At 38.3% G+C, this 26,242-nt stretch overlaps 1 protein-coding gene across 1 annotated transcript in view; it reads right to left on the bottom strand.

Moving 5' to 3' along the window:
* Window positions 1-7,068: 7,068 nt before the first annotated feature.
* The window catches only part of MEOX2 (mesenchyme homeobox 2), a 79,531-nt gene continuing 60,357 nt past the window's right edge, over window positions 7,069-26,242 (bottom strand). Inside the window, exon 3 of the mRNA XM_073003260.2 lies at window positions 7,069-8,927. Coding sequence (XP_072859361.2) covers window positions 8,703-8,927 — 225 coding nt within the window. The 3' untranslated portion in view covers window positions 7,069-8,702. The remainder of the gene's footprint in view (window positions 8,928-26,242) is intronic.

The raw sequence follows: 26,242 nt of genomic DNA on the forward strand, positions 1-26,242 counted from the left end.
AAAAGGTTAAAGATTGTGAGGGAGTAGTACAAAATACCATGACCAATTGATTCATTTAAATTAGTCCACCCTACTTAGATAATCTTAGATGTGCATATTAACATGGCAAGTGCTCCTCTTCAGCAGTTTCATCAACAGAAGACAATGTATGGGTCATATCAACAGAAGAAGATTCATAGTTCCAATGGTGGTCCAGACAGAGAAATTCTGAAAGACAGCAGAAGTAGTGGATAGTGATAAGCGGAGACAATGATAGCGACACACCAGCTAACTCTGTGCAGGAGAAGGCAATGATAAACCACTTCTGAATCTTCTTTTATTATTATTTTGAAAACCCCATGATGAGGCAATCCAAAATGAAACAAGACAGTGCTGGAAGATGAGACTTCTAGGTTTGAAGGCAACAGTTACTGGAGAAGATCAAAGAATAAAAGCAAATTTGCTGCTTCTAATGAAACAAATAGGTTAAACCCGAAAGGACACTACTTGCTGATGTGCACAGAGTAGTTTGTTATGGCACAATACATGTAACTGGAAGATAGAATATCAGAAGTATGAACTGAGGTAAGTTTGAAATCATAAAACAAAGAAATCGAACATTTACATACTATGACACATGGTGTTAGAGAACTAAAGTAGCTAAGACTAACATTTTCACTCAGATAACTACAGAGTGTTCTGCTGTGGAAATGATTAGCTCAGAAGAAACAATGTGATTCAAATAGTGAAGTGAGATATTGCATAGTTACAGGTGATAATGTAAAGTGTAACAGTCAGATGTAATGGAAAGCCTATCAACATGGTCACCAGCTACAGAAACTGGAGAAGTAGAAACTGGAATCATTTATGCAGGTGTCCAGGAGGAAATTGATTACACATCATGAAAACAATGTGGCAATAATTATGGATGACTGGAATAAAAAATAGGAAATAAAGTATAATTCCTAAATTTGGCTTAGGGGTTAAAAACTAAGCAGACGCTTTAGTCATAACATTCCGTGAAACCAATTATTTCTATATTACAAATGCAGACTTCAAGCAACCAAACAGATTATTGTACACACAGATGTCACCCATGGCCAGTATAGAAATCAAGTAGACACTAATCAGAAGCAAAATATGGAGAAGTGTTATTCTCTCTGCAAAAACAAATTCAGGAAAAGACTTTGGTGCCGAGTATAAACTATTGATGCAAAAATGTTGAAGAAAGTTGAAGAAGAATGCTAAAACAAAGTGCCAAATATAATTTAAAACAAGATTTAAAGTTGATGTAAAGAACAGATTTATATTACTGCATTCAACTGACTGTAAACCAGAATTGTGGAATGAAACCAGCAATATTATCAAGGAAGAATACAAAAAGAGGTTTGGTTTTGTTTTTTTAAGAAAAGTTTCAATGGATGATAAGGAAATTCTTAAAATTGTTAACAACAGATGAAAAGCAGAAGTAATAGGTGACAGAAATAAGGTCAGAATCTAAATGCAACCTTTCAGTATCTGGCACATGGGAATAAAGATCTAACATAATATTAATTGCAAAGAAAGAACAGTAAAGAAGGAAAGAACAAGAGATCCTTTTGGTAAGACTGAAGAAATCAGAGAGGCCAGAATCCTATTTTGAAATAATACAAGAAACTTCTTTAGTTTTCTCACCGTCTGTTGAATTCTTGAACATACAATCAAGTGCAGAAACTGAACATATGACTAGGGCATTTAAAGATAGCCTTCCCCCAAGGTAGTTGTGGGATGCAGATTCATCTTACACTGCTATCATTTGTTTTTGAAGTACTTGTTGGGTTTTAATTTCTATCTTTTGTTTATAGTTGTTATGTATTATGGTTTTTTTTTATCTTGGGACATCATTTGGAATAGAGTATATTGTATTTGTTGTTAGTCATCATAGTAGTGCATGTCACTAAGTTGAGCAGTATAAAAATGTCTGAAATAAATAAATAAATAAATAAATAAATAAATAAATAAATCCATCCATCCATCCATCCATCCATCCATCCATCCATCCATCCATCCATCCATCCATCCATCCATCCATCCATCTACAACTGATAGCCAACACAATCACACATACCAATAATGTGCTTTCAGGTTTGTGCAGTGCGAAGCTGATAGGATTCTGGTCAGGGAAATTTATACAAAGATTTGAAACACTGAAAGAGCAACAGGGAATATATTACCTGCTCAGGATAAAATGAAAGGAAGATGAAAACAATGTACTGAAGAACTACAGAGACAGGATGTAAACATGATAGATTCCTTCAAAAGAAGAATCTAGATTTTACAAAATGATGTGAACTTTCCTCTCGGATAAATTGTTTGATGTGGCCTCATCTGCTCTAAACCTGAGATGGAGTCTCCAGTTCTTTAGCTGCAGGCTTGTTGGGAATCATAATTCATCAAATTATTTTCTGGGTCTTCCTATCAACAATCTCAATTCAGTTTCCAGCACGAGTGATAAAAAAGAAAAAAGTATGGGTTGAGAGGCACAGGGAAGAACTTCACCAGGACTGTTATAGGAGATCTTCCCACTTGCCATTGTGCAAACAAGGAGTATATGGAACTTCTGGCTATCTAACACTTTTTCTTTCCTTCTAGAGATATTTATATTTTGTTGCTATTAATGGTAGCTTCACTAATGACATAGAAACAGCAAGCCTATCTTACCCATGTGTCCAAACTGGATTTCCCCGCCCCCACAAGCTGTTTGCTTTATAAACAAACAAATGGTTGCATATCAGAAGAGTAATACCAAATCTGTCCCAACAAACGGGCAAAATATATTTTGAAAAATTATAGTTCCCTACTCCTGGCTGTAGATGGGTATGAACCTCAGTTCAGAGATTTGCGCCAGTTTGTACATGAGGCGCCACAGGCACAGCACGTTCCTTCTCCCCACCTCCCTGACCAATGACCCTCTCACCAGTTAAAGTGTGCTGCTCTTCCCCTCCTCTTCAGCTGTTTGACCAGTCCCATAAGTGATGAGCCAAGAAGGTGGGGCAGGGAAGCCTGTGCTCCTGCTGCAGACTGGTTAAACAGCCAAAGAGGAGGAGGAGAGGAGTGGACACCGGTTGGGGGTGGGGTGGAATCCAGCCATGGAGGCAGTGGGAACATGTGGCACATGCAGTGCTGTGCATATGAACCTTGGCACAAACCTCCAAACCAAGATTCGTGGCCATCTCTACTCCTGGCTAAAGATTTCTGCAGAGGAGTAGCTTTTTTGCATCTCTTGAGAGGGGTACTTTCCCAACAGAAAACAGGTAAAGAAAACAAAAACCAGGAAACTATGTCCATCTCTATTTAAACGGGCCTCCTCTCTACCATAAGGCCAATAATACACTTTCTTTTAAGGCAGAAATAACATGTGGCTCTCTAAATGTTGTCGGAATGTAACTCCCAATGTGGAGTTGTGGAACGAGGGTGGCAGGACCATTAAAGTCCCTCCCTCTGGCGAGCTTCATAATCTGAAGGAGAATAGGAAACTTCTACATCATCAGCCTTACATGTGCAAAGCTGTGCAAGTAGAATTCTAACCACTGAATTGCTAAGTGGTAAATCAATACTTGAGTCACTGGGTTTATCCTGGTTAGGACTAGAATGTCATTTTAACTCTACCACCATATCCTCCAGCTTATTGGTGGAATTCTCCTAGACATTTTGCCCCATTACATAGGAGGGAAGACATGGATCTAATGAGCATTAGGAGTGGTATGGTTGGCCAGCCACTGAAATGGAGGCGCAAGGAGACATCAAACAGCTACTCTATCTCAATTCAAGATGAAGCAGCGATCCACTCATCAGCATCTGTGATAATGTAGATTTATCTGGCCATCCTTTATGAGGATCGGGTCAAGCAAGAATGAGACTGATCAATCAGTGCTAGAATTGTCCCTTCAATACTTTTCACCGTTGGGCCAGATGCCACCTCTGCAATCAGAACCTGCCCTCTCTTAGGACTTAAATGATTTCTGTTTTTCCTGCCACGGAGTTTCACAGCTCCACAACTAGAAATTTAGCTTGCTTTTGTTTGGTGATTGTTCACAGAGAGATACGGGTAGAATTCATTTACAAGTGAATCATGTAAGCATGGAAGCTCTTAAAAATGCATCCTAGAAGGATAAAGTTTTACCACTTGATTGCAACACTGGCATCTCCTCTGTTTATATGCTTGACTGATGTCTAAATCCTGATATTAGGGCACAAACAGCAGAAGCAGTATTGGCAAGGAGACCAGTTGTTGTTATCATTGTTATTATCCTTGTGTGCCTTCAAATCACATCTGACTTATGGAAACCCTAGTAGGGTTTTCAAAGTACAAGAGCTATTTAAGGAGTAGTTGTGCCTGTTTTGTCCCCCACCCTGTGACTTTCCTTTGGTGAGCAGGTATTTGAACCCAGGGCTTCTGAGACCTAATCTATCACTATATCTACTACACCACATTGAAAGTAACTACTTGACAGTACTATGGCTACCTTTATATGCTACCATGTATGAAAGGTTGCCCAGACCAAACATTCAGACTGAGCAGTGTGAAGGAATGGGATGGTGGGCAGAGACCTTAAAGCAAAAGGAGCTTTGTTGACCTGAAAAAAAATCTGTCCTACCGGTGCCAAAACTGCATCAAGGAGTTTACATTCACTGATGTGAAAAAAAAAAACCTGAATAGTCAGCCACCCATTTGGCCCCAGACTGCTCCCCTGGGTGAAGAAGTCCAGAGAAGAGAACCCCCAAGTGAAAACAATGATTTGGTCTAAGATATTCCGAAAGAATGTCTGGCTCTATGAAAGGTCTTCTCATGAGTAAGAGCTCCCACTTTTGCTATTGCAATCTGGCTGTACTGGGGGGGGGGCTTTTCATGAATAGGGGATTCCACTTTTGGCTAGTTAAGCCTGGTCTAGAGCTTCTACGACAACAGTAGCCAATCAACTTCAATTTCACCAATGCTCAGTGTCTGTGAACACAGCTTGAACTCATGAATACTACTCATTGTTAGCTGGGTGCTGTTGCTGTATTGCTACATACGACCCAGACTGCTTATTGTTGTTCTTTTACATTTTCTCCTTGCTTGACTCTTGTTCATCTCTGCTAGCTGTTGATCACATTGCTGACCTTTGCTTGGAATCTCTCTGCCTGAAATGGATGCTACCAGTAGGGCCTGACCCTGACTGATGACTTGCCTGCAGTTTCCTCTAGTTGCCCTACTGGCATTGGCATACTTAACAGATATCCTCACAGGGAGCCTTGACTGGAAGCTGGGCAAACTGGATAGACCGGTGTTAACGGTGACAGTAGCTGTAGCATTCTTGTCTCCTCAAGGGAATTGGGTAAGACAGGCAAGGATCAGGCAGTGGGACCAGAACGGGCTTGCCCAGCTAGAATGTTAGTAGAGTCGTAGTAGTACACTAGGCACAGTCTAATGAGGATTCCTTTCCCCTGCTTGGACCATGAATTACTGGGGGAAAGAGGCATGAATACTGCGAATCATTTTGTTTGGTTGGTGTAAGTAATTAGGACTGGAAAAATCCTTGTACAAAAAGAGAGAACAGCTTCCCTTATGGACCTCTCAGGTTCCAATTGAGAAGATAAGTGACACAGGTGGAATATTGCTAATATCTCCCATCATTAATTGGAGCGAACAGGCATGTTTTCCATCTGGGGAAGCCATGGAGATCTGTCCCTCTCTGTGCACAGAGAGAAGGGGGAACGTATGTCAGGAACATGTGTGGCTTGAGTGCAAAGCACCATCCTAGTGACACCGTCTCTCTCTGGCTTAATCTCAGGATGGGATGCAGTCAGACACCATGGACCATTGCAGATTTCTGTGCTCAAGGTCATCATTCAATGAAGTCTGTATTGCTATAATGGCTTATGGATACTAACTCCCCACAAAACAGATCGTTTTCGTAGATGAAATAAAACAGCATATTGCCTGTCTTATAGTCCCAAAATATTCAGTTGGTTGAAAAATATGAAAATTAGAACAATCCTTTCTGCTCATAGTGAAGTATTCCATTCTTGTTCATGGTAAAATAATTCTGCCAGGTCAGACTATAAGAATAGGGCTTGTCTCAGTTGCTGTTTGTGTGCTCTTTGGACTAAGTGCATCCTTCTTTTGCTGAATTGGGGAAACAAGAACATCCTTTAAAAATTAATCTTCACAAAGGTACATCGCTTCGAAGAAGTGAGTGCCCTCTCTTTGGCCTGGACTGGCTCGTGGGTTTCAAAGACATATGTATATGTGAAAGAAAATTTTTCTTCATAAAAGGTCTTTGGAGCAACACTTCTTGGTGTTTGCTTTTGATTTCTAATTGTTGATGTTAATGATTTCGTTATAATAAGCAATTGCTATATTCCAATAAAATTGACTGAATGCCACTTTGAGCTCCAAATTTTGGAAAAATCATTCAGTGTACATCTATTCAGTCAGAAATCATTTCTGTTTGGTTCAGCTGATGATTTTTAGTTGTTTGAAAAATATTTATTTATTTCCATACACATTTTTCCTCAACACGTACACCCATCTATGCACTTGAGCCAAGAATTATTTTTCAAAATCCCAGTAAGCATGCACCAGGAGGATAATGATGCTGCAATTCACACATTAATCCAAAAAGTGCAGGAAGCTTGCAGATAAATGTCGCAAATAAATGCTTTTTTATATTTATGTTTTCATATTTATTAAAGTATCTTCGCCTTTTATTATATATGTTAGTTGGCTTATGTCTCTTAGTGATCTTTCAGCAGCAATACATTTTCGTTCAGCTTACCTCACTTTTTGGCGGGGAACGTTTGCCATTTTTTCTCCATTTCCACAAGTTTAGTGCAACAAAAATATCCATCTAATATTTGTCTCAGATCAGGGGAAATAGTTCTTGTTTTCCTTGGCTTCCAGTTTTTTAGCTGAGGGTTGCTTTTCCTGCTGGAGGAAAGAATTTCCCCGATGTAACAAGACAGAAGCCCCATCCCAGCACTAAAGCAAACACGGATACAGTTTTAGAACAAATTACAATACTGAAGCTGCAGACTGCAAAGGAGAACTCCAAAGCAGGGCACAGATTATTTTTAAAGGATCATTTATTAAACATTTCCTTTACAAAGTACAATCAATGTTTTGTGTTAAGTTTTGGTTTTATTATTTCATTTTATGTACACAAAAGCTTAGAAGAGGGAGAGAAATGCCTTGATCCTTGCATTTTCTATACAGAACTATCTTGAGTCAGTTTTCATCACAAATGAGAACAATCAACTCTGCCTGGTTTGTTTAGTTTTTTAAAACAACAACAACATAAATAACAGACTATTTAATGAAAATATGAAAGTAAGACAGTATTTCCAATATATAATGTCAATCACTGTCCACAATCCAATTGCATTCAAACAGCTTTTGCAAATTTATCAGGGCTGTTCTGGTGTAAATTGATTGTGACCCGCAGCTACAGTTTTACACATGTAGCTCATGATACAGTGGTGCCTCACTACATGATGATAATCCATTCCACTGAAATTGCTGTTTAGCGAAATAATTGTCTAGCGAAAAGCATTTCCCCATTGGAATGCACTGAAACCTGTTTAATGTGTTCCAATGGGGAAGAATCGTTGTTGTTTAGCAAAGATCGGCCCTAGGAAAGCCACTTTGCGAACTGCCAATCAGCTGTTTAAATCGCTGTCTTGTGGAGCTTAGGTCCCGAAAACACCTGTTTTGTGAGGGCGGAGGGAGCTGTCAAAATCGTCATCTAGCGAAAATTGGTTTGTGAAGCAGGGACCAAACATTGTCCAGCTAAATTCCCCCATAGGAATCACTGTTTTGCAAATTACTATAGTGATCGCAAAAAGTCAATGTCTAGCGAAAAAACTGTCATATGGGGTAACTATCTAGCAAGGCACCACTGTAATAAAGTTTAAATATGAATAGATGATTGGCTTTTAATTTTCAAACAGGGATTATCCTGTGGTTGTTTTTTTTTAAGTTGATGTTATAAGGTAAGAAAAAAATTGAGGAACAAGGTTTAATAGTTTCCTATTAGCAGCAGTTGATCGTAGATGCAACATAAGTTTTGTTTTGTCTGTGGTACAAGGAGTTTCCCTAGCAGATTTTTTAAAAAATCATTCTCTTTTGAACACAAATGCCTGCCTGTATTATACATCTCTGGGACACAAAACAAAAACAGAGACAGAGAGAGAGAAAGAGAAAAAGCCATTTATTCTCATGAGTGACTATTGCCATCAGCTAATATGAATGCATTGCTAAGAATGAAGTGAAAAGTAAAAATGCTTTAAAGCAGATATATACAGAGTTAAAATACATTTCTTACCCACTAGACAATGTTTCTGTTGGCACTGTGCTTTTCCCTTTCAGGATATTATATTTGTTGAGAGAAATGGCATTTTTCAGTGCAAGCAAAAGCAAAAAAAATATATACCTGCCTGTTGCCATTGATATGGCAGACCCAACTGGAATGTTCAAAAGCAAGTTAAATCTTTTGCTTCAACTTACAAGGCACGTTTCTGGTTTGGCACTTACAGAATTTTGGTTTTTTTTAAAAAAACAATTCCAGGGTAGCAGAAAGTGGAAGTCCAAAGCTATATTTAATTGCCAGAAGGTCGTTAGCATCCATTAAGGATGTGCACATAAGGCTTGATGCATCAGTATGTCTTTCCTGAGAAGAGAGCTCTGATTCCTTCTTGTTTTATCATAAGTGTGCATGATCTGAGCTGTGGTCACTGTCATGGCTGTCGTCGTTTGCTAGTGAGTCCCCTGTGTGTTGGAGGCTAGCGGCGCCAATTCCAGAAAGCTCTGAGGGGAGCAACGTGCCCTTTTTCACGTTCACCAGTTCCTTTTCTCGGGCGGCAGCTCCTTGCTGCCCTCCTTTTACCCGCTTCCATTTCATCCGCCGGTTCTGGAACCAAACTTTAACCTTTGAATCAACATAAACAAAACAAAAAGAAGACGGAGTCACTTGTGGGTCATTTAGTACATTGCTAAGCAGTTCTGAATTTATTGCATGCTACAGAAGAATGGCGCGACTCAAGGAGAGAAAACTGTGGGTCTAGACCTAGGCTTAAGGAGACTCTCCACAAAGTCCCTCCCTAAAAGTGTCAGGCCTCCACGAGTGAATGCAGCAGGTGGCCACATGGGTGGGTGTGAAACAGCTATGTTAATTCGCAACTTAGTGTCATCCCAGGGGATCATGGAAAATTGAATTCCCTGTATGTTGCTTCCACAACCAGATAAATTTGCTCCAGGGGCAGATCCTTTCACAACAAATGCAAAATGGTATGTGTCCAACAGTATGGAGTATTTATGGCAATAAAGGCTAAAATGTTCCAGGAGCAACCATACTAAAGCATGCAACACAACAAAGGATATTTCTGGGCATGTCTAAATGGCATGTGCTGCACTCATGAGGATGATCCCCCAAACCTTAGGATTAGCTGGTTCAGTTTCCTGAGACTTCAAGTCCAAACCTGAGACCTAGAGAACAGATTGAAAATCTGAGTCTCAGTGCCAAGACCTGAGACCAGGTAAACCTACCCTACATTTCTCTCCTTGTTGTCACTTCCAGTCATTTGTTTTTTTCTATCAAGTCTGATTATAGAGAGAAGGTATACTAATATTGCTGTCAAGGATATTATTCACTTTCCCACTCTTCTAGCAGAGAAGACAAGTGTCCATCTTTACAAAGGTCAGTCCTCTATCCAAAGGGCTGTCCAGTGTAAGATCCATTTAAAGGCGAAGAAGAAGAGATCGCAACGGCCTTAAAGTCACCACTCAACTGTTAGCATTCTAATACCAGGCGGATCAGCAGCCAGGCACTCAGCTCACTTGGGCCCAACCTTCCTTACTATGCTGTTATGCCATGTATTTCTATTTATATTAATTTCTTCTAAAAGTCCCCCAATTGATGTATACAGAGATTTTCTGCAAATCTTCCCCCTTTTTGATGCCCTTGCAATTTTGGGCAATGCAGCAATAGCCACCCAAGGCCCAAGAAAGTTCAGTCATGTTTAATAGCTTTGGTCTCCCTGCAGCTATTTTTTCCCTCAGCAGAAAATATTTCAATATCTGAATCAGTCAGAGAAAATTGTCTGTCTGTATATTGTATGTTTTCCATGTCAAGGGGCCTCACTTAGGATATCTTGCCTAAAATCATAGAACTGGCACTGAGAGACTGGATTTGGAATCAGTCAATCTGAAGAAACCTTTATGTGAATTTTTGTGGGCTTCCTCTTGCATGTTTATAATTTCCAAGTGGTCATCAGACGTTCCTTTCCTGCAACTGCTATATATATATATTAGCAAGTACATATAAAATGCACACAAGTCGGTTTTTGTAATTGGGTGTGTGTGTGTGTGTGTGTGTGTGTGTGTGTGTGTGTGTGTGTGTGTGTGTGTGTGTGTGTGTGAAGTCCTAATGTCTGCCTGTGTCAACCAATGTGCCATTTAAAATATTACTTTCACTAACATCTAGTCAATAACATATTGGCTCAGCACTGTTATGAAGTGCCGGAGTGTAGAGGCTCATTTGTACAACTTGAAATGAGACAGCATTTCTATAACACACATTATGCTCCCAGTGGTTGTTGAATATCCAAAATGTGGCTTTCAGAAACAATAGCTGGCTAGACATGTCTACATTATAGAAAGATAGGGAGAAGAGGGAACTTATTTTCTTCTTGACTTTGATTAATGGTATTTGTGTCAGGGTTTTACAAAGAAACACCAACAAAATGTTAGGACATCATTAAGAGAACCATGTTATTTCTGCAGGCTAAACATCTACACATTCTTATATCTTTAAAGGGCAAAATTACACTTTGGAGATGAATTCAAATTATACTACGAAAACAATGATATTTTGAACTTTGATTTTTGACACCTATTATTGCTCTGTGAAACTGTATGAAGGTCAAAAACATGACTTGCTTTGTTTTCATGTTACTGTTGTGATTAAACTAAATTTAAATAGTAAAGGTAATTCTGGGTTATGTAAATACTTCCAAACTTTATCCAGCACATAATTTCTTCTAGAAAGAAAGAAAGAAAGAAAGAAAGAAAGAAAGAAAGAAAGAAAGAAAGAAAGAAAGAAAGAAAGAAAGAAAGAAAGAAAGAAAGAAAGAAAGAAATCGTTGGAGCCAAACAAAATCAGGTTAATAAAATAAACCTAATATAAGGAGGAAAGTATTTATTACTAGCTGCTCTGATGTTGGGAAACACTGGTATGCCATCTGTCAAAAGTTTTCACAAAAATTGTGTCAAAGGGCTCATAAGTTTTGTACTCTATATGCAGCTCTTTGTGATAAATTGTAGATGTCACTTCTCATAATGAATTTCCTCTAGTAAAACAGTGATGTATTGCTAATGCCAAACATATATAAAGCTATAATGCTGCGGAAGATCATTTGGATACAAATTTAACATATTCACCAAGCTGTATGGATCAATCTGTTTCTCTGTGAAATATTACCTTTTTTTCACATAAAGATTATTAATGCCCACACACATGCACAGAACATAAGAAGAAATAACAAGATTAAATCCCTACTATAATAGAAGTGCTCATGGAATAATATAGGGCAAGCCTTTTAGCCATCAGTTGATTGATGTACAATGAACATGGCTAGAAGCCAAGAGGAAGCAAGATCAGGGTAGTTCTGAATGTGTTTATTGCACATCTCTAAAGCCATATGCATCTTTATCCAAAATGTTCTTTTGCCTGGTGTGTTGAAATCACCCAGTATACAAATTATGCAATTGAAGACATAGTGTAAGAGAAAATACTGCCACGTTAAGCTCAGAAGAAATGTAGGTGAATCTTGTTTTATCCCCACAAAGCCCTAGGCACTCCAAGATTTACATTTTTAACACCCTCTTTTTCAAAATCGTTGAAGGGCTTAGCTGTGCTAGTTTGTTGCAGGAAAATGAGAAAAGAGTTTGGTGGCATCTTAAAGAGTAACATGTTTTATTAGGCATAAGCTTTCATGGACATGGTGGCGCTGCGGGCTAAACCGCAGAAGCCTGTGCTTGCAGGGTCAGAAGAGTCGTAAGATCGAATCCACGCGACGGAGTAAGTGCCCGTCGCTTGTCCCAGCTCCCGCCAACCTAGCGGTTTGAAAGCATGCAAATGTAAGTAGATAAATAGGGACCACCTCGGTGGGAAGGTAACGGCATTCCGTGTCTAAGTCGCACTGGCCATGTGACCACGGAAGATTGTCTTTGGACAAACACTGGCTCTATGGCTTGGAAACGGGGATGAGCACCACCCCCTAGAGTCGAACACGACTGGACAAAAATTGTCAAGGGGAACCTTTACCTTTACCTTCATGGACATGCATGTGAGGAATTGTCCATGACTCTGTAAGCTTCTACAATCATGACTCTAACTAACCATCTTATTGCAACCTTGTTCAGAAAGAGGGATCACATTTTGAGAAAGGTGGTGAATCAGAACAAGTGAGCTGATCCACAATGATTGCGAAGGGGAAAAATGTATGAAAGGTCAGCTGTGAGGTCAAAATGTTAGAAGATATAGTTTAATGGGATTTGTGAACAGTTGCTAATTAATGTAGACAATAAGTACTCTAAAGCCAAGGGCCAAAAAAAATATAAGAAGACCAATGAGAATTAAGTGTGCTGCATTGGAAGTAAGATTAACCCATTATTTGGTGCAAGGGAGGTGAACTCAGCAGAGGCAGAAAGAACACAGAATCGAGACTTCTTTAAGCCGAAATGCTTCCAAGCCAATTGGTCTGTGAATTGCAAATTTAAACTCACTACATGTTGTTGGCTGGCCGTGAGTAGGTCTTGCTTTAGGCAGAATGAGGCTGATACCTTAGCTAGCAAATGCTGGAGGCCGTAAAGTGTATAAAGTTATAGAGCACTGGGCTGTGAATGCCAGACAGCCTGCTCTGTGCCTTCTAGGCTAGCCTTTCATCATGTCGCCAGAGTCAAAGCAAGATTCAACTGCCATTTCAAGTGACTTATTTATATACAGGCTTTTAATAACTATGACTGAGTCCCTGAATGCTGTTTTTTTTTGTTCTTGCTTTTTTCTTATTTTTTTCTTTTTAAGTCTGAAATGATGTAATTACTCAATGGGTTTTTAATTATTGCTATAGGTTAATTGTCTGTTAATCTGTAATGTACTGTGTTTTAGAATTACTTTTTACATTCTTGTTGTTTAGTTGTTAAGTCGTGTCCGACTCTTTGTGACCCCATGGACCAGAGCACGCTAGGCCCTCCTGTCTTCCGCTGCCTCCCGGAGTTGGGTCAAATTCATATTGGTAGCTTCGATGACATGTTTTTGCATTGTGTTCCCTCATCAACAGGAGAAAGGTAGTTTACAAATGATACAAAATGAAATGAAATGAGGAGATACAATTTTGCCTTTTGTCTGAGGCAGCAAAATGCCTTCAACCAGCCTTACTCTGGATAAGTTTATGAAAAATAAAGGATAAATTGGTTAAGTTTAGCCTGCATCTTTCTTAAATAATAATAATAAAAAACCACATAACCAACAATCTAATCTTTCTGACTATATATCTAATGGTTACATCTAAACAAAACCACAAGATGAAGGAAGAAAAAAATGTAGGAAATGAGCACAAGGAAACTAAGAATAATGCAAAAGATAAAGATTAATTTGACCATGTAAAATGACATGTGTTATTCACTTTTCACTGCAATACAGATCACTGCTATAGTATATAGGCTGATTTGTAACGCCCGGCAACTACAGCATGTCTAAAGGCAGGAAAGCTGAATTCACTTTTGTGAGGGGAAAAAATTTAATAACACAAATAATCTCTAAGGATCTAAGAATATGGAAATGGGATAGCAGTCTAGACAAATCTTTAGGAAAGACACTTTATGGCAATATCCTACAGAAGAAGAAAAAAAACCTGGGCTGGTCAAGTCTAATAATGCTCTTATTTTCTTTCTGCCTATAAGAGTACAAGTGTGTTTGAGTAATTGTATTTTTATTTTAGATTGTAGAGGAATGGCAAGGAGAATGGAAAAATAGATAAAACTGCTTGAAATATAATAGGCCCAAATTGCAAAGGTCATATGTAAAAAGAGGTGTAAATTGGCAAGTGCCTCTGAGTCTAAGGAAGTGAGTAAGCCTAAGGGAGCCTAAGTCAATCTGAGGGAATCTACATTGGCTGGCCCATACACGCAAGGCCTGGAAGAAAGCATAAGTTAAACCATCTGAGCCTTCCTCTAAATTTAGATGCCTTCTGGCAAAATTAAGAAGTGTTCTGTGTAAGATGAGACGACCCCTTTCTCTGTGAGTCCTTCTCTTCCCTTTTATTTCCATGAGACTCAGACCATGAATATGAAATGCTAATTAGTCTATTTTCTCTTAAGGTGGCTCTCAGTACACACAGTAAGATGAAGGCAGCTCAAGGGCAGGTATAAAAAAACTTGAATGAGTAGAGTTGTTTAGTCAGTAGCTAAAATGCGAGGGGAAAGCCACTGTGCAATGGTTGAGAACACACGTTCCATGTGTAATAATACAAGATTCCCCTACCTAATCACAGATAATTCAGAGATCAATGAGAGTATAAACATCATTGAACTAGATGGGCTGGTAGTCTGCTCGCAATGCATTCTACATATATTCAGCATAACCGAACAAATACATGCCGGCTGCTCACAGCGAATCCTTCACATTGATCAGCCTAGAGCTATGTATAACTAGGGTGGATCAGCTACAACTTTATCCCAATGCATCAATTAAATGTAAATCTGTAGTTATGATTGTTAGGAGGATAAACTGCTGCACCTCCTATGCACTTTCCTTTATTTAAAATAAAGCATAAATTCTTTTTAGGGGTGTTATGGATAGCACATGATTATTATTATTACTGGGGGACACAACATTTTCCTTCCAATTATGCCAAGAATACTGGCTACAGTTCTCGTAAATCATAACTTGGGTCCAAATCCCTGCTACACCATGGAAATTCACCAGGGTGGGGAGTCGATCTGGTAAAACCATTTGATAAAAATCTGATCCTGAAAGCTCTATTGAAGTTGTCGGAAGTCAGTACCAACATGACAGCACATAACACACACACACAGAATCACATGTGGTTGTGGGTCAGGGCCACATGATAGCAGTGGACATGGCCAGATCCACCAGTGAATGTAGGTATGAGGCCTTCACTTCTCTCTACCCTATAAATAGTCACAAAGACATGCATAGTCCTTCAGCTACTCACTGTGCATCTCTCAGGGTATACAGTGGGGTCTTGACTTAAGAACGGCTCGAGTTAAGAACATTTTGACTTAAGAACCACTCTCATAGGAAAATATTGACTTGACTTACATACTTAGATTTGAGTTAAGAACTGAAAAAAAACATGTGGGAGGCAGGGAAAGTGCAAAATTTGAACTTTCAGTTAACTGTTGGCCAGTGAAAAGGGTGCCTGTCTGCTTCCTCACTCCTCCCAGCGTTTAGAGAGTGGATTGGGAGACAGTCTTCGGACTGCCTGGTACTGTACTGCCTGGACTGTATTTTCCCTGCCTTCCCTGAACCTTTCTTGACCTAAGAAAAAAAGAAACAAAATATCCCCCTCTAGTGGTCGAAGGCGGAATAGCAGCTTCCCATTAGTTTCTATGGACAGAAAAGAGCAGATACGGATCAAATGGTTTTCAATGCATTCCTATGGGAAATGCAGATTTGACCTGAGAACTTTTTGACTTGAGAACCGCCTTCCAATACGGATTAAGTTCTCAAGTCAAGACCCCACTGTACAAACATATCCACCTCATTCTCATACATGCACAGATACAAAAAGATCACATCTGCAAATACTCTCCCATATATCTTCCCACCACTGGGGGGTGAGGAATCTTCATCAGACTTCCGTCTTCCCCTTTTGTGGGTGAGGATGGATTTCTACCCTCCGTAGGAGTGACTACTCTAGCTCACCTTACTCCATGGTATTATTCCTGAGAGATGAAACACGAACTACAACAGGCTAGAGTGGCAAACAGTGCTATAACCTTCCATATATAATGCAAGAAACCACAAAATTCAGCAGGCTAGAGTGGCAAAAAAAATCGACTTCAGGTAGAAGTTAATGACTACATTGATATCAATTTATCTCCATGTCTTATGTTTCCAGTGTTCATTTTGGGTTGTCCCAGATATTAAGAATGTTAAATCTCCATGAAAATGTCTGTTTCTCCACATACATTGTTTCTCCCCTAATTTTTTTTGTAGGCCATTTCCCTAATACAATGCCTTCCTGAATGTTACTAATATTAATGATTTTTTGTGTATTCTCCCCTCTAGTATTCATATTTTTCTATTGATAATTTGATGAAAGAACACCATTGTAAAATTCAAAGAAGTACACATTTCATTGGAAAACTCAATTTCAATTTTCATAGTGCATAAAAATATTAATTAGAAAAGTTTGCCTGAAAATATGACATGAACTCATTTCTCCCCATCCCTAATTTTAGTTCAGAAAGGGAAAAAAATACAGTGGGCAAGCTGTGGGATCAGAATTGGGGGGGGGGCAGGTAGTGGCTTTAGCGCCTGTAGACTCTACGAAAAATAAGACAATGAAGGTTTCAGGCCTTGCTGCTTAGGGATTCAGCTCCTTTCAGAAAGAAATTCACTGGTCACACCTTATGTAGCCACCAATTATTGAGTACATGAAGAATGGAGTCTCCTTCCCTTTGTATTCCTCATTATTTGCCCATAAAGGTAGACATCCCACACTTTTACTGAGCATCTACAGAAATGTTTTCTAAATTATAATTGTTAAAGAAACTTTACTTTACTTTTACTTTATTTAGATTTATACCCCGCCCCTCTAGAAAAAATCTACTCGGGGCAGCTTACAAAAAATGATAAAATACAATTAAAAATATACTTACTAAAAACATAATAATACAATCAACTAACAGGTGGATATATACATTATCAAGATGGGGAACTAAAGAAACAAAACATACATATGTAGGTTAAATTAATGCATCCTGCTCTCCATTATTATTATTATTATTATTATTATTATTATTATTATTATTATTATTATTATTATTATTATTATTATTATTATTATTATTATTATTATTATTATTATTATTATTATTATTATTATTATTATTATTATTATTATTATATTCTATGGGTTCTTCATCAATTTTCTCCCATGATTCTGAGCATTTTATACATGCTTATTTAGTGCATATTTTTAAAGCATAATATTAAGCTGAGGAGAAGCAAACTGTAAATTATGAAAATGAGCTTTTCCTTAGAGTAAATGTATAACTTCTCAAGTGCTAGTTAATGGGCTTCAAAATACCTATTTTATGATTCACTCCATTTAATTCACTAAGTTAAAATCCAGCCTCCTGTATGTTTCACTTTATACCTTTAGGATTTTAATATTTTTAAATAAAGAACAACTTATACTGTTATACTTTGGAACAGAAATAGCACAGAACGCATTTATCACATGTGCTAAATATAACAACCTGTGAAAGATGTTTCATGTGCTATTTCCTCCAGAGATCAAATTTAGGGAGATGAAACCTGAACTTCCTTTGGATTTCATGACAAGTCAATAATGGAACTGATACATGATCCTGTTGCATTTCAGGAATAGGAAGGATGTGTGAATTCTAAAGATCAATTCTCTAGTATTCCTGTTAAATCCACACTTTTCAGAGTTCCTGTATATCCAAGCCAGGCTGCCTGCGACTCAGGCTATATACTGAACAGAAAAAAATATATATTAATGAAAAAGTGGGATCGTATTTTTCTCCAAGCCACATTGGGTTTCAATGCAAACTAAATTTGTTATGCTCCAATTGCATTATATGTTTATTTACATCTTTATTAGTCAAATTTGTATCTTGCTGTTTCTTTCATGAGCCCAGGTTTCTGTGCATGGCTTTGGTCAGGCTGAGAGAGTATGATATGGCCCATGGTCACCTAGTGATCGGAACTACTGTCTCCTGAGTCTGGTCAAACACTTTAACCATTAAAAAGTGGCTCCCAATGTTGGGTCTACATATATTCTTGGAACAGAATTCCCAGAAGCCTTCGCCATTAACTCTGTTGGCCGAGATTTCTGAGAATTGTAGTCCAAGAACATCTGAGGATCCAACATTGGGAAGCACTGCACTAAAGCATTTAAATCAATGAAAATTAAATTAGGTTGTCCCAATGGACTACAGTATGGCTAATTGGACTGGACCCATCATCTAACTCATATTGGCAGGATCTAAAGATGAATTAATACAATCCATGTAGTCCAGTTATTTAAATATAATATACAAACCTATATTTCTAAAAAGATTTTTATGGAAGGCAATTTGCAAATGCTACTAAAATAATAATATTTGCATTGCACAATAATTTAAACACACTGAGGATTTTATTTTTCAAATAATTTTTAGTGTACGAAATTGAGCAAATACTTCCAGACGGAAATGCCTGGACACCTCTGCACACCTCATACTGCAAGTGACACATGTCCAGTGCTGACTGCTGGTAATTCAAATGGACCAATGGTAACCATGTGCTTATTCTAGATCTTAATGGGGTTACATATTCTTTTCATAGAATCTAGATTGGTAAAGGGCTTAAGAAATACATTCTAGATTCCTTATTTCTATTGATGTTACTGCTCTTGCTTAGGAGAGTTGTTGTGCAAAACTTCTTCAGATCTAACACATTTTCTTGGAAATCAGTCTTGTGTTTACTGCCTGGTTAGATATATTATTTGTTCCCTCTTTTTCTGTCTGTCACACAAGCCCAGAGTGAGGGTTCATGCATAAGATAGTCTGATGTGCTGAGACAAACATTTCTAAAATGGGTTGAGTGGTGGTGTAACAATCTGAAATCATTGTATGACAAATAATCCAGAGCATCCCTTAATCACTGTTGCTACAATTAAGGAAGGAAGGAAGGAAGGAAGGAAGGAAGGAAGGAAGGAAGGAAGGAAGGAAGGAAGGAAGGAAGGAAGGAAGGAAGGAAGGAAGGAAGGAAGGAAGGAAGGAAGGAAGGAAGGAAGGAAGGAAGGAAGGAAGGAAGGAAACCAAAAAGCAACTAAGAGAACTTTTCATTTTCCTCTGAAGTTACAGCCAGGGTTCTGTAAGCAGTTTGTGGATTTGACAGAGAAGCAGGTGGTGGATTAATCTAGATATTCACTAGATATCTGACCGATACCATACATATCTGCTGAAAAATAAATCATACTGCGTTCAGTTGGAATTGCTCACAAGCGTGAATACCGTTGCACACTAAATGCCTCAAGTGGTTTAATACTTGCAGTTCTCTAAATGAGTTGCTTTAAAAATGTTTCAAAGACACACACACACACACAAACACACACACAAATACACACACACACACACACACACACACACACACATGACAAGGGAAAAGATGTTTATGTTAGAGGAGCTCTTACACCATCAGCAGCTATTTCTATATCAGCAGTTATAGAGTGATCTGGTAGGCACATCTGTTCACTGGCATGAAAGCACAATTTCCTTTCCCTTAGTCGACAACTTGGTCAGTATTTAGATCTCCCAGACTGATGATTAAGCTGTTGCTTAAATAGGTTGAGGAATAAATGACCTCAGGTCAAGGACCTTAGTCGGAGCAGAAAGAAATTTCTCTGTCCATGTCTGTTCTATTCTGTGGAGAAGCCCACAGTATGGAGTGGGTGCGGATGGGGAGAATACAGTATGAGTGTAGTAGCAAAGGTGTTGTTTCAGAATATCCAGGGCGACAATAGAAAAGGAATGATCTGATCATAGCAGTTTCCGCCCAAAGTCTAAGTTCTCTTCAATGCAGCTAGTTCCCTAACAAAGTCAATAAAGTTGCATGAGATGTCGATCAGTGGAGAATGTATCTTATTGTTTTAAAAATCATGCCTGACAACTTAAAACATGGGGGGGGGGGAGGATAGAAAAGAAAAAGCAATTATGGTCCTTTTCTTTTCCTCAGAATAATGACTTTCCTTTAAATACAGCAAAATACTGCGTTTGCATGCATGAATATGAAGCTTAAACTGAGTTGGACAGCCTCTCTTGCAGGCAGCTCCAGCAGACATTTCCACTGGGAACAGATCTCACATTCCAAGGCCAGAACTGCAGGAAACGGACACTGTTTCAGAAACCAAATAAAACAAAACACCCTTTTTTCTTGGTCATCTTTCCTTCCAGCATGGTGGTTTCCTGACCCTCCCAGCAACACATTATAAAAAAAAAACCCTCCTCTATTGAAAAAGCAGGTGGAGTGAGTACCTTACTCATTAACTCATAGGTGGTTTGATAGTTCAGAAATCACACAGCGTACCTGATCAGAAAAATACTGCACTAATTCAGCTATTAGTTTATAAAGATTTTTTTTTAAATTATTTTATTTTAAAGGTTGGGTGTAGGGATGGGAAAAAGGGGCATGGGATAAACAGGGGGTGCAAATCAACATAAACATTTTTAAATATTGTCATCTGTTACATTTCATAGGTACATAAGTTCCCAGTACAACTTAGTTATGATACACATTCTATTTCTAAATTGATCATAGGCTTTCAATTATCAAATATTAATTTGCATTCTATTTCTGAGCCAGTCATAAAATGTATATTAACAGTCCTCATGGTTCGTCTTTCTTGTCGGACCTGACCATTCTGATAATTTATCAGTTAGTTTATTCATTATAAAGGTTTTTAAGTGTTTGCTGCAACTGCTTCCTAAGGAAACAAACAGCCTTGAGAGTTGGTTAAAAAGTGATGGGTTTTGGAGACCGACCCACAGCCATCAAGCGGAGTGGAGCTCCAGCGCAGTTTGTGGTTTTGGCAGCTTCTTTCTAGAAGCCTCCACACAGAGTGGCCTTGCCCAATTGGTAACTGGCAGGCCAATCAGATGATTCTTGGGGTGTGGCTAGCCTGGGTGGATCAGAGAGCAGCACCTTTCTCTCCGTTCCACCTGAGAAGACTAAAATCCACTAAAGCTTTGCCTTTCCCCAACAACTATATATATTGTTTCACCACAAATGTCTATCTTCATCCTTTGGAATGCTATTTTGGACTAAGAAATTCTCAAAACTCACAAGCAGACCGTTTCTTTATTAGGATTACAGTCATACAATAAAGTACGAGCTTTTGTGTACTCCACAATTCTTCGTGAACCTAGGGGAAAACTAGGTATGAAAAGAAGCCTGGCAGTTTAAATTTTATTTATTTATTTATTTATTCCTAAACATATTAAGTCATAAAGTTAGCAGTTACACCTGCATAATGGATAATTGTGTGGTGTACTCTGTAATGGTCAAAATGTATATGAATGTATTCTGTGCTGTCAAGTCAATTCAGACTTATGGTGACCCTTCCCAGAATTTTCAAGGTAGAGAATATACAGAAGCGGTTTGCCATTTCCTTCTTCTGGGGTTAGTCTGGGACTGTGCAGATCAGCTTTTATCGCAGGAGGCACAAACTCTGACTCTGCAGCCAGATACCTAAGCTAGTGAGCTAGCCAACTCTCACAGTGTATATTGGAACATATTTACATTTTAATTCTATAACTTATTTTAGTGATCATACAGCATTCTCTGATAGGTAAGGATATAAAGAATGCAATCCTTGACATGTCAACTTAGAAAAGCCATTCAGTGCTAGGATTTCCGTCTAAATAGATCTGTTTTATAAGCTTGTTATTCTCTTACTGTTGTTTTCCAGGAGACTTTGAAAAGATCATATACTTTAAATATGCCAGAAAAAAAGACTTAAAATAATGATTTTGAACATTTAGTACCCAAGACGTGTTGCCTTTTTCATTTGTATTGTCAACAGTTTCTTGCCATTTTGCTACTGTTTACTCTTCTTTAGCTTCCCTCTCCTGCCCATCCCTTTGATCCTTTAAAGACTTAAAAGATCCTGTTTACACAAGTCACACATCACATGTCGTCTGGCCTTTCATAATTGACAGCTATAAAACAGAGTGATAATTACACTGCACACATACATAAACCATTTCTGTAATTTAATCTAGGTAGGATCTTCTATTCCTATTAGCAAATTAAATAATTTAGCTAGCACAAGGAGCGGCAACCCTGCATTTTCACAAAGTTGTTTTTTTTAAATACTGTACCAGGTCTTGCTAGCATGTTGCCAGGCAATAGATACACCACTGTTCCTTTCATCTTAGTACAGTATAAGGCTCAATATTTGTACTGTACAGTGCTTTCTTTAAGAAAACATGGATGGACAAGAAATCAAGAACAGACACATTGGATTTCATTCAATGTCAAGCAAATGGATTTCCATTCATGCAGCTGAACTGTCATTTGCCTTTCTCTCCTGTTATACTTTTCCATGTGCTTAGAATTTGCTACAGAGAGATCCCCCAACTTTCCGCAGCATGTTAGACTGCCATGCAGAGATGGGTTTGAATCTCTTCCTTTCATCAAAGTGGGGCTTACTCATTTTCGTTGGACAAATTACAATACATCAGATCAAAAATACTTGAGCACAGAGAAATACTTGAGTTACTAATTTCACACACAATGACATTACAAGATGAAAAAGAAAGAAAGAAAAAGCTATTTTGTCTGGAAGATGGACCTGAAACACAGGCCACAACCCAATACAATGTTCTATGGGTTTAAGCAGGTCTCTGATGGGGTTCTGCAGTTTCTTGTAGTGAGGGAAAGAGTGCTAGCTTAATTTCTCATTCTCATAGGTTTAGGCTCTCTCAACACGATGAGATATCTCAGTGAGGAAATTTTAAACTTCATGATGTTCCTCACTGCCAGCAAGAATATAAACTCTTCCTCATAGTTCAAAATCTCTATAATTTACTAAGACATTTATTAATTTCCTAATATGTTTGCTAATTTCCTATAGTTTGCTAAAATGTCTCTAATGCCCTTTTCCTTTTCAAAAATCAGGCACAGACTCACAAGCAGAACTAGCACAGAAGGAGTTGCTGATTGCTAAGAAAGATGCAAATAAACCATTGAGTGCTTCAAATTCTTAAATAAAGTAGCAATCAACATAGGTTTCTGCACAGCTTCCACAGAAACAGATAATGTGCATAATTGGCATTTTTTTGTACAAAACATCATCACACATTGCACTGTAAAGTTGTCAACCATGAGGACCATGGTGCAATTCTTCTTCTTCTTTTTGTGTGCCCATATGAGATAAACTGCTTCTCTCCAGCAATTCATGCTATCTTTAGAAGTGATGACTATCTTATTAAACTCTTTGTCTTCAAACAGTAAATATTGTGGTTCATAGCTTTCAGTTGTTTTTAATTTCCATTTAACAAATTGTATATAACACTTGACAGGCAAGAAAGCAGCACAGAGGTACAATATTGCATAACTTTGACAAAATATGGAAATGTGCAAGAACACCTCCTAGAGTAAATTTTAAAAAATATCTAGCTTACTTTCAAAATATCTAATTGGTATTTGAATAGATATATTGGTAGTTTGACAAATTATTGAAGAACCAGTGGAGAAAAGAAGTTAAAAAGGGAAAAGGGAAGCTCCAGGCTGGGATTTAGAAATACCCGTATTATGCTTTCTTCAAAAAACAGAACAGATGGAAGATAAGGGAGATATTTGTAGGAATTGTGAGAATCGGTGATGTAGGCAGAGGACACCCTAGTATGCCCAGAGTTAATACTTTTTAAAATACATTTTCTCACAGGATTCAGGCAGCAGGTTAAACACACAATTGCATAGTCTTGGGTACAACACATCTGACATGGCTGCAGATTACAAGTTCAAATTCCCTTCAGCTAAATAGGGATAGACTATGTGCACTTCAAACAACCACCAGAGGTCGACGTGGTTGCTGTTTCTAGGTCCACGAGTTGAAAAGAAATTATTCTTTTTTGGTAGAACCTCCAGAAAAGGGATGATCAGAGTTTAGGACTGTGGGAGATACCACACTTCTCCTTTCCACCAAAAGGGTTCTGAGACTCACCAGCAACTACCAAATATAAAACAGCAGATCAGGAGGATAGACACAATAGCTAAGAAATAAGGAATGGGATGTCTGTGAATACTCATTCAGTCCAGGAATATTTGAATGCTGCTGGACCCCAGCTCACACATTCTTCGATTCTCTTTCTGATATTTTCTTATTTTACCACAAATCAGTCATACTTCATTGAAAGCATTCCTTTTCAGTAACCTAATCTTTGTGCATGGAAAGGGAGAATTTTCAATTGATATTATTAGAAAATTGGGAATCATAATTACTAGTCTCCTTTAACTCACTCAGAGGTCATAAGGGCATACAGCAGGACCACTATGCATGCCAGGGATTATGCTATGGATTCTTCACTAACAAGTATTCATAGCACTGTCTCTGTCTCCCCCTAGTGGCCAGTTATGGTAATCCATATGCAAATAGTTTTTCTGCTTTTTTTCTGTTAATATTTTTAATATTTTCAGTCAATGGATTAGTGAAACCATGGATACTGATTCCGTGGATACAAGGGTCCTACTATATACCAAAATATATTACATCCACCCCTTTACTAGGATATTTCTACAGAGTTTATGAAGCTGGCTTATATCAGGTTAGGCCAACTGGCAGAGGTCCTTAAGGGTTTATTGGAAAAGTGTTTCCTAGCCCTTATTGAAGGACTCTGGGTCCTTTTAGGAAGTGCTACTTCTGCATGCACAGCATGTGCTCTACACACTGAGCTGTGTCCTTCCCCCCAAAGAGAGATTGGTATCCTCGTAAGCAGTTAAAGAGAGAACTGCTGGTGAAAAAAGCACAGCATCTAAATTTACAGTTAAAAAGAAAAGATATCAAACACCAATATACAATAACTAAAACTATTTAGACACAACTTTCCTGCCTCCATCCAGAAAAAAAAGCGAAGAAAAGAAAATGAGGTAAGAGCTGATCTTTGCATTCCAGATTTCCCTGGAGTTTTCTACAGCTATACAGCAAAGAATATGTGAGAAATATCTTGGATCAGCAATTTTGGAGGCTGCCTTTCCCCCATTCCTATGGTTCTGACATATCTCAAGTTTTGCAGCAGCCACATGCTATAGACAGTATATTGAATCAAAACCTTTGAAGAGCTGCCTTTGGGGCCAAGAAAGTATCTCATCATACTGATGCTCCATTGTGCTTCATCTTACAGATCTGAAAACAGCAACGCAATGAATCTGTTCTATCCAGCGTCAAGTCACTGTGCAATGATAAGAAGACTTACTTCTTTTCTTGACAGCAGTGAAGGAACATTTATCAACAACTCTTCGTAGCTAAGAGTGCATTTGCTCTGCATACATTCCAGGCTGTAAGCCTTACAGTCCCACTCTAATTCTCATGACTCCATTCTACATGATTCTAGGTTTTGCAGTTTGGTGATGTCCTCAGAAGGCTCTGCTATAGATCTATACAGCACTCTCCTGAACTGCAACCCAGTATTCCAGGTCCCCCACAAAACTATAAATCCCAAGATTCTATAGGAGGAAGACATGGTAATGGTAGCAGTTAAAGTGATATCAGACTGCTATAATTACCATATACAGTGGGGTCTCTACTTAAGAACTTAATCCGTATTGGAAGGTGGTTCTCAAGTTGAAAAATTCTTATGTTGAATCTGCATTTCCCATAGGAATGCATTGAAAACCATTTAATCCGTATCTGCTCTTTTCCGTCCATAGAAACTACAGTGGAACCTCTACTTAAGAACCTAATCCGTTTTGGAATGGTGTTCTTAAGTTGAAATGTTCTTAAGTTGAAGCAAAATTTCCCATAGGAATGGACTGAAAACCAATCAATCCGTTCTGGCTGTTTTGTTTGTTATGTAGAGGTGCGTTCGTACATTGAAGCATTAGTTCCCATAGGAACTAATGCAAAGCTGGTTAATATGTACTCTACCACTAGGGGGAGAATTTTTTTTAACCTAAGATGACCTTAAAAAAAGAGCAGGAAAGGTTTTTTTTTCCTGTTCTTATCTTGGATTTCTGTTCTCAAGTAGAAGCAAAATTTAGCAAATGGAGCTGTTCTTAAGTTGGATTGTTCTTAAGTAGAGACGTTCTTAAGTAGAGACCCCACTGTATCTGGCAGATATCCTGGTGTATCAAAGCTTCCCACTTAGATCTCCTTCTGTCACAGAGGAAGCTGTAAATTGCTCATAATACACCCTATTTCCCCCATTGCACAGTATAGTACAGCATAGATGATTATATGATGACTTTGCTGGGCATTGAGGGTT

This window comes from Pogona vitticeps, chromosome 6 (genome assembly GCF_051106095.1).
Source record: "Pogona vitticeps strain Pit_001003342236 chromosome 6, PviZW2.1, whole genome shotgun sequence".
NCBI classification, from domain to species: domain Eukaryota; kingdom Metazoa; phylum Chordata; class Lepidosauria; order Squamata; family Agamidae; genus Pogona; species Pogona vitticeps.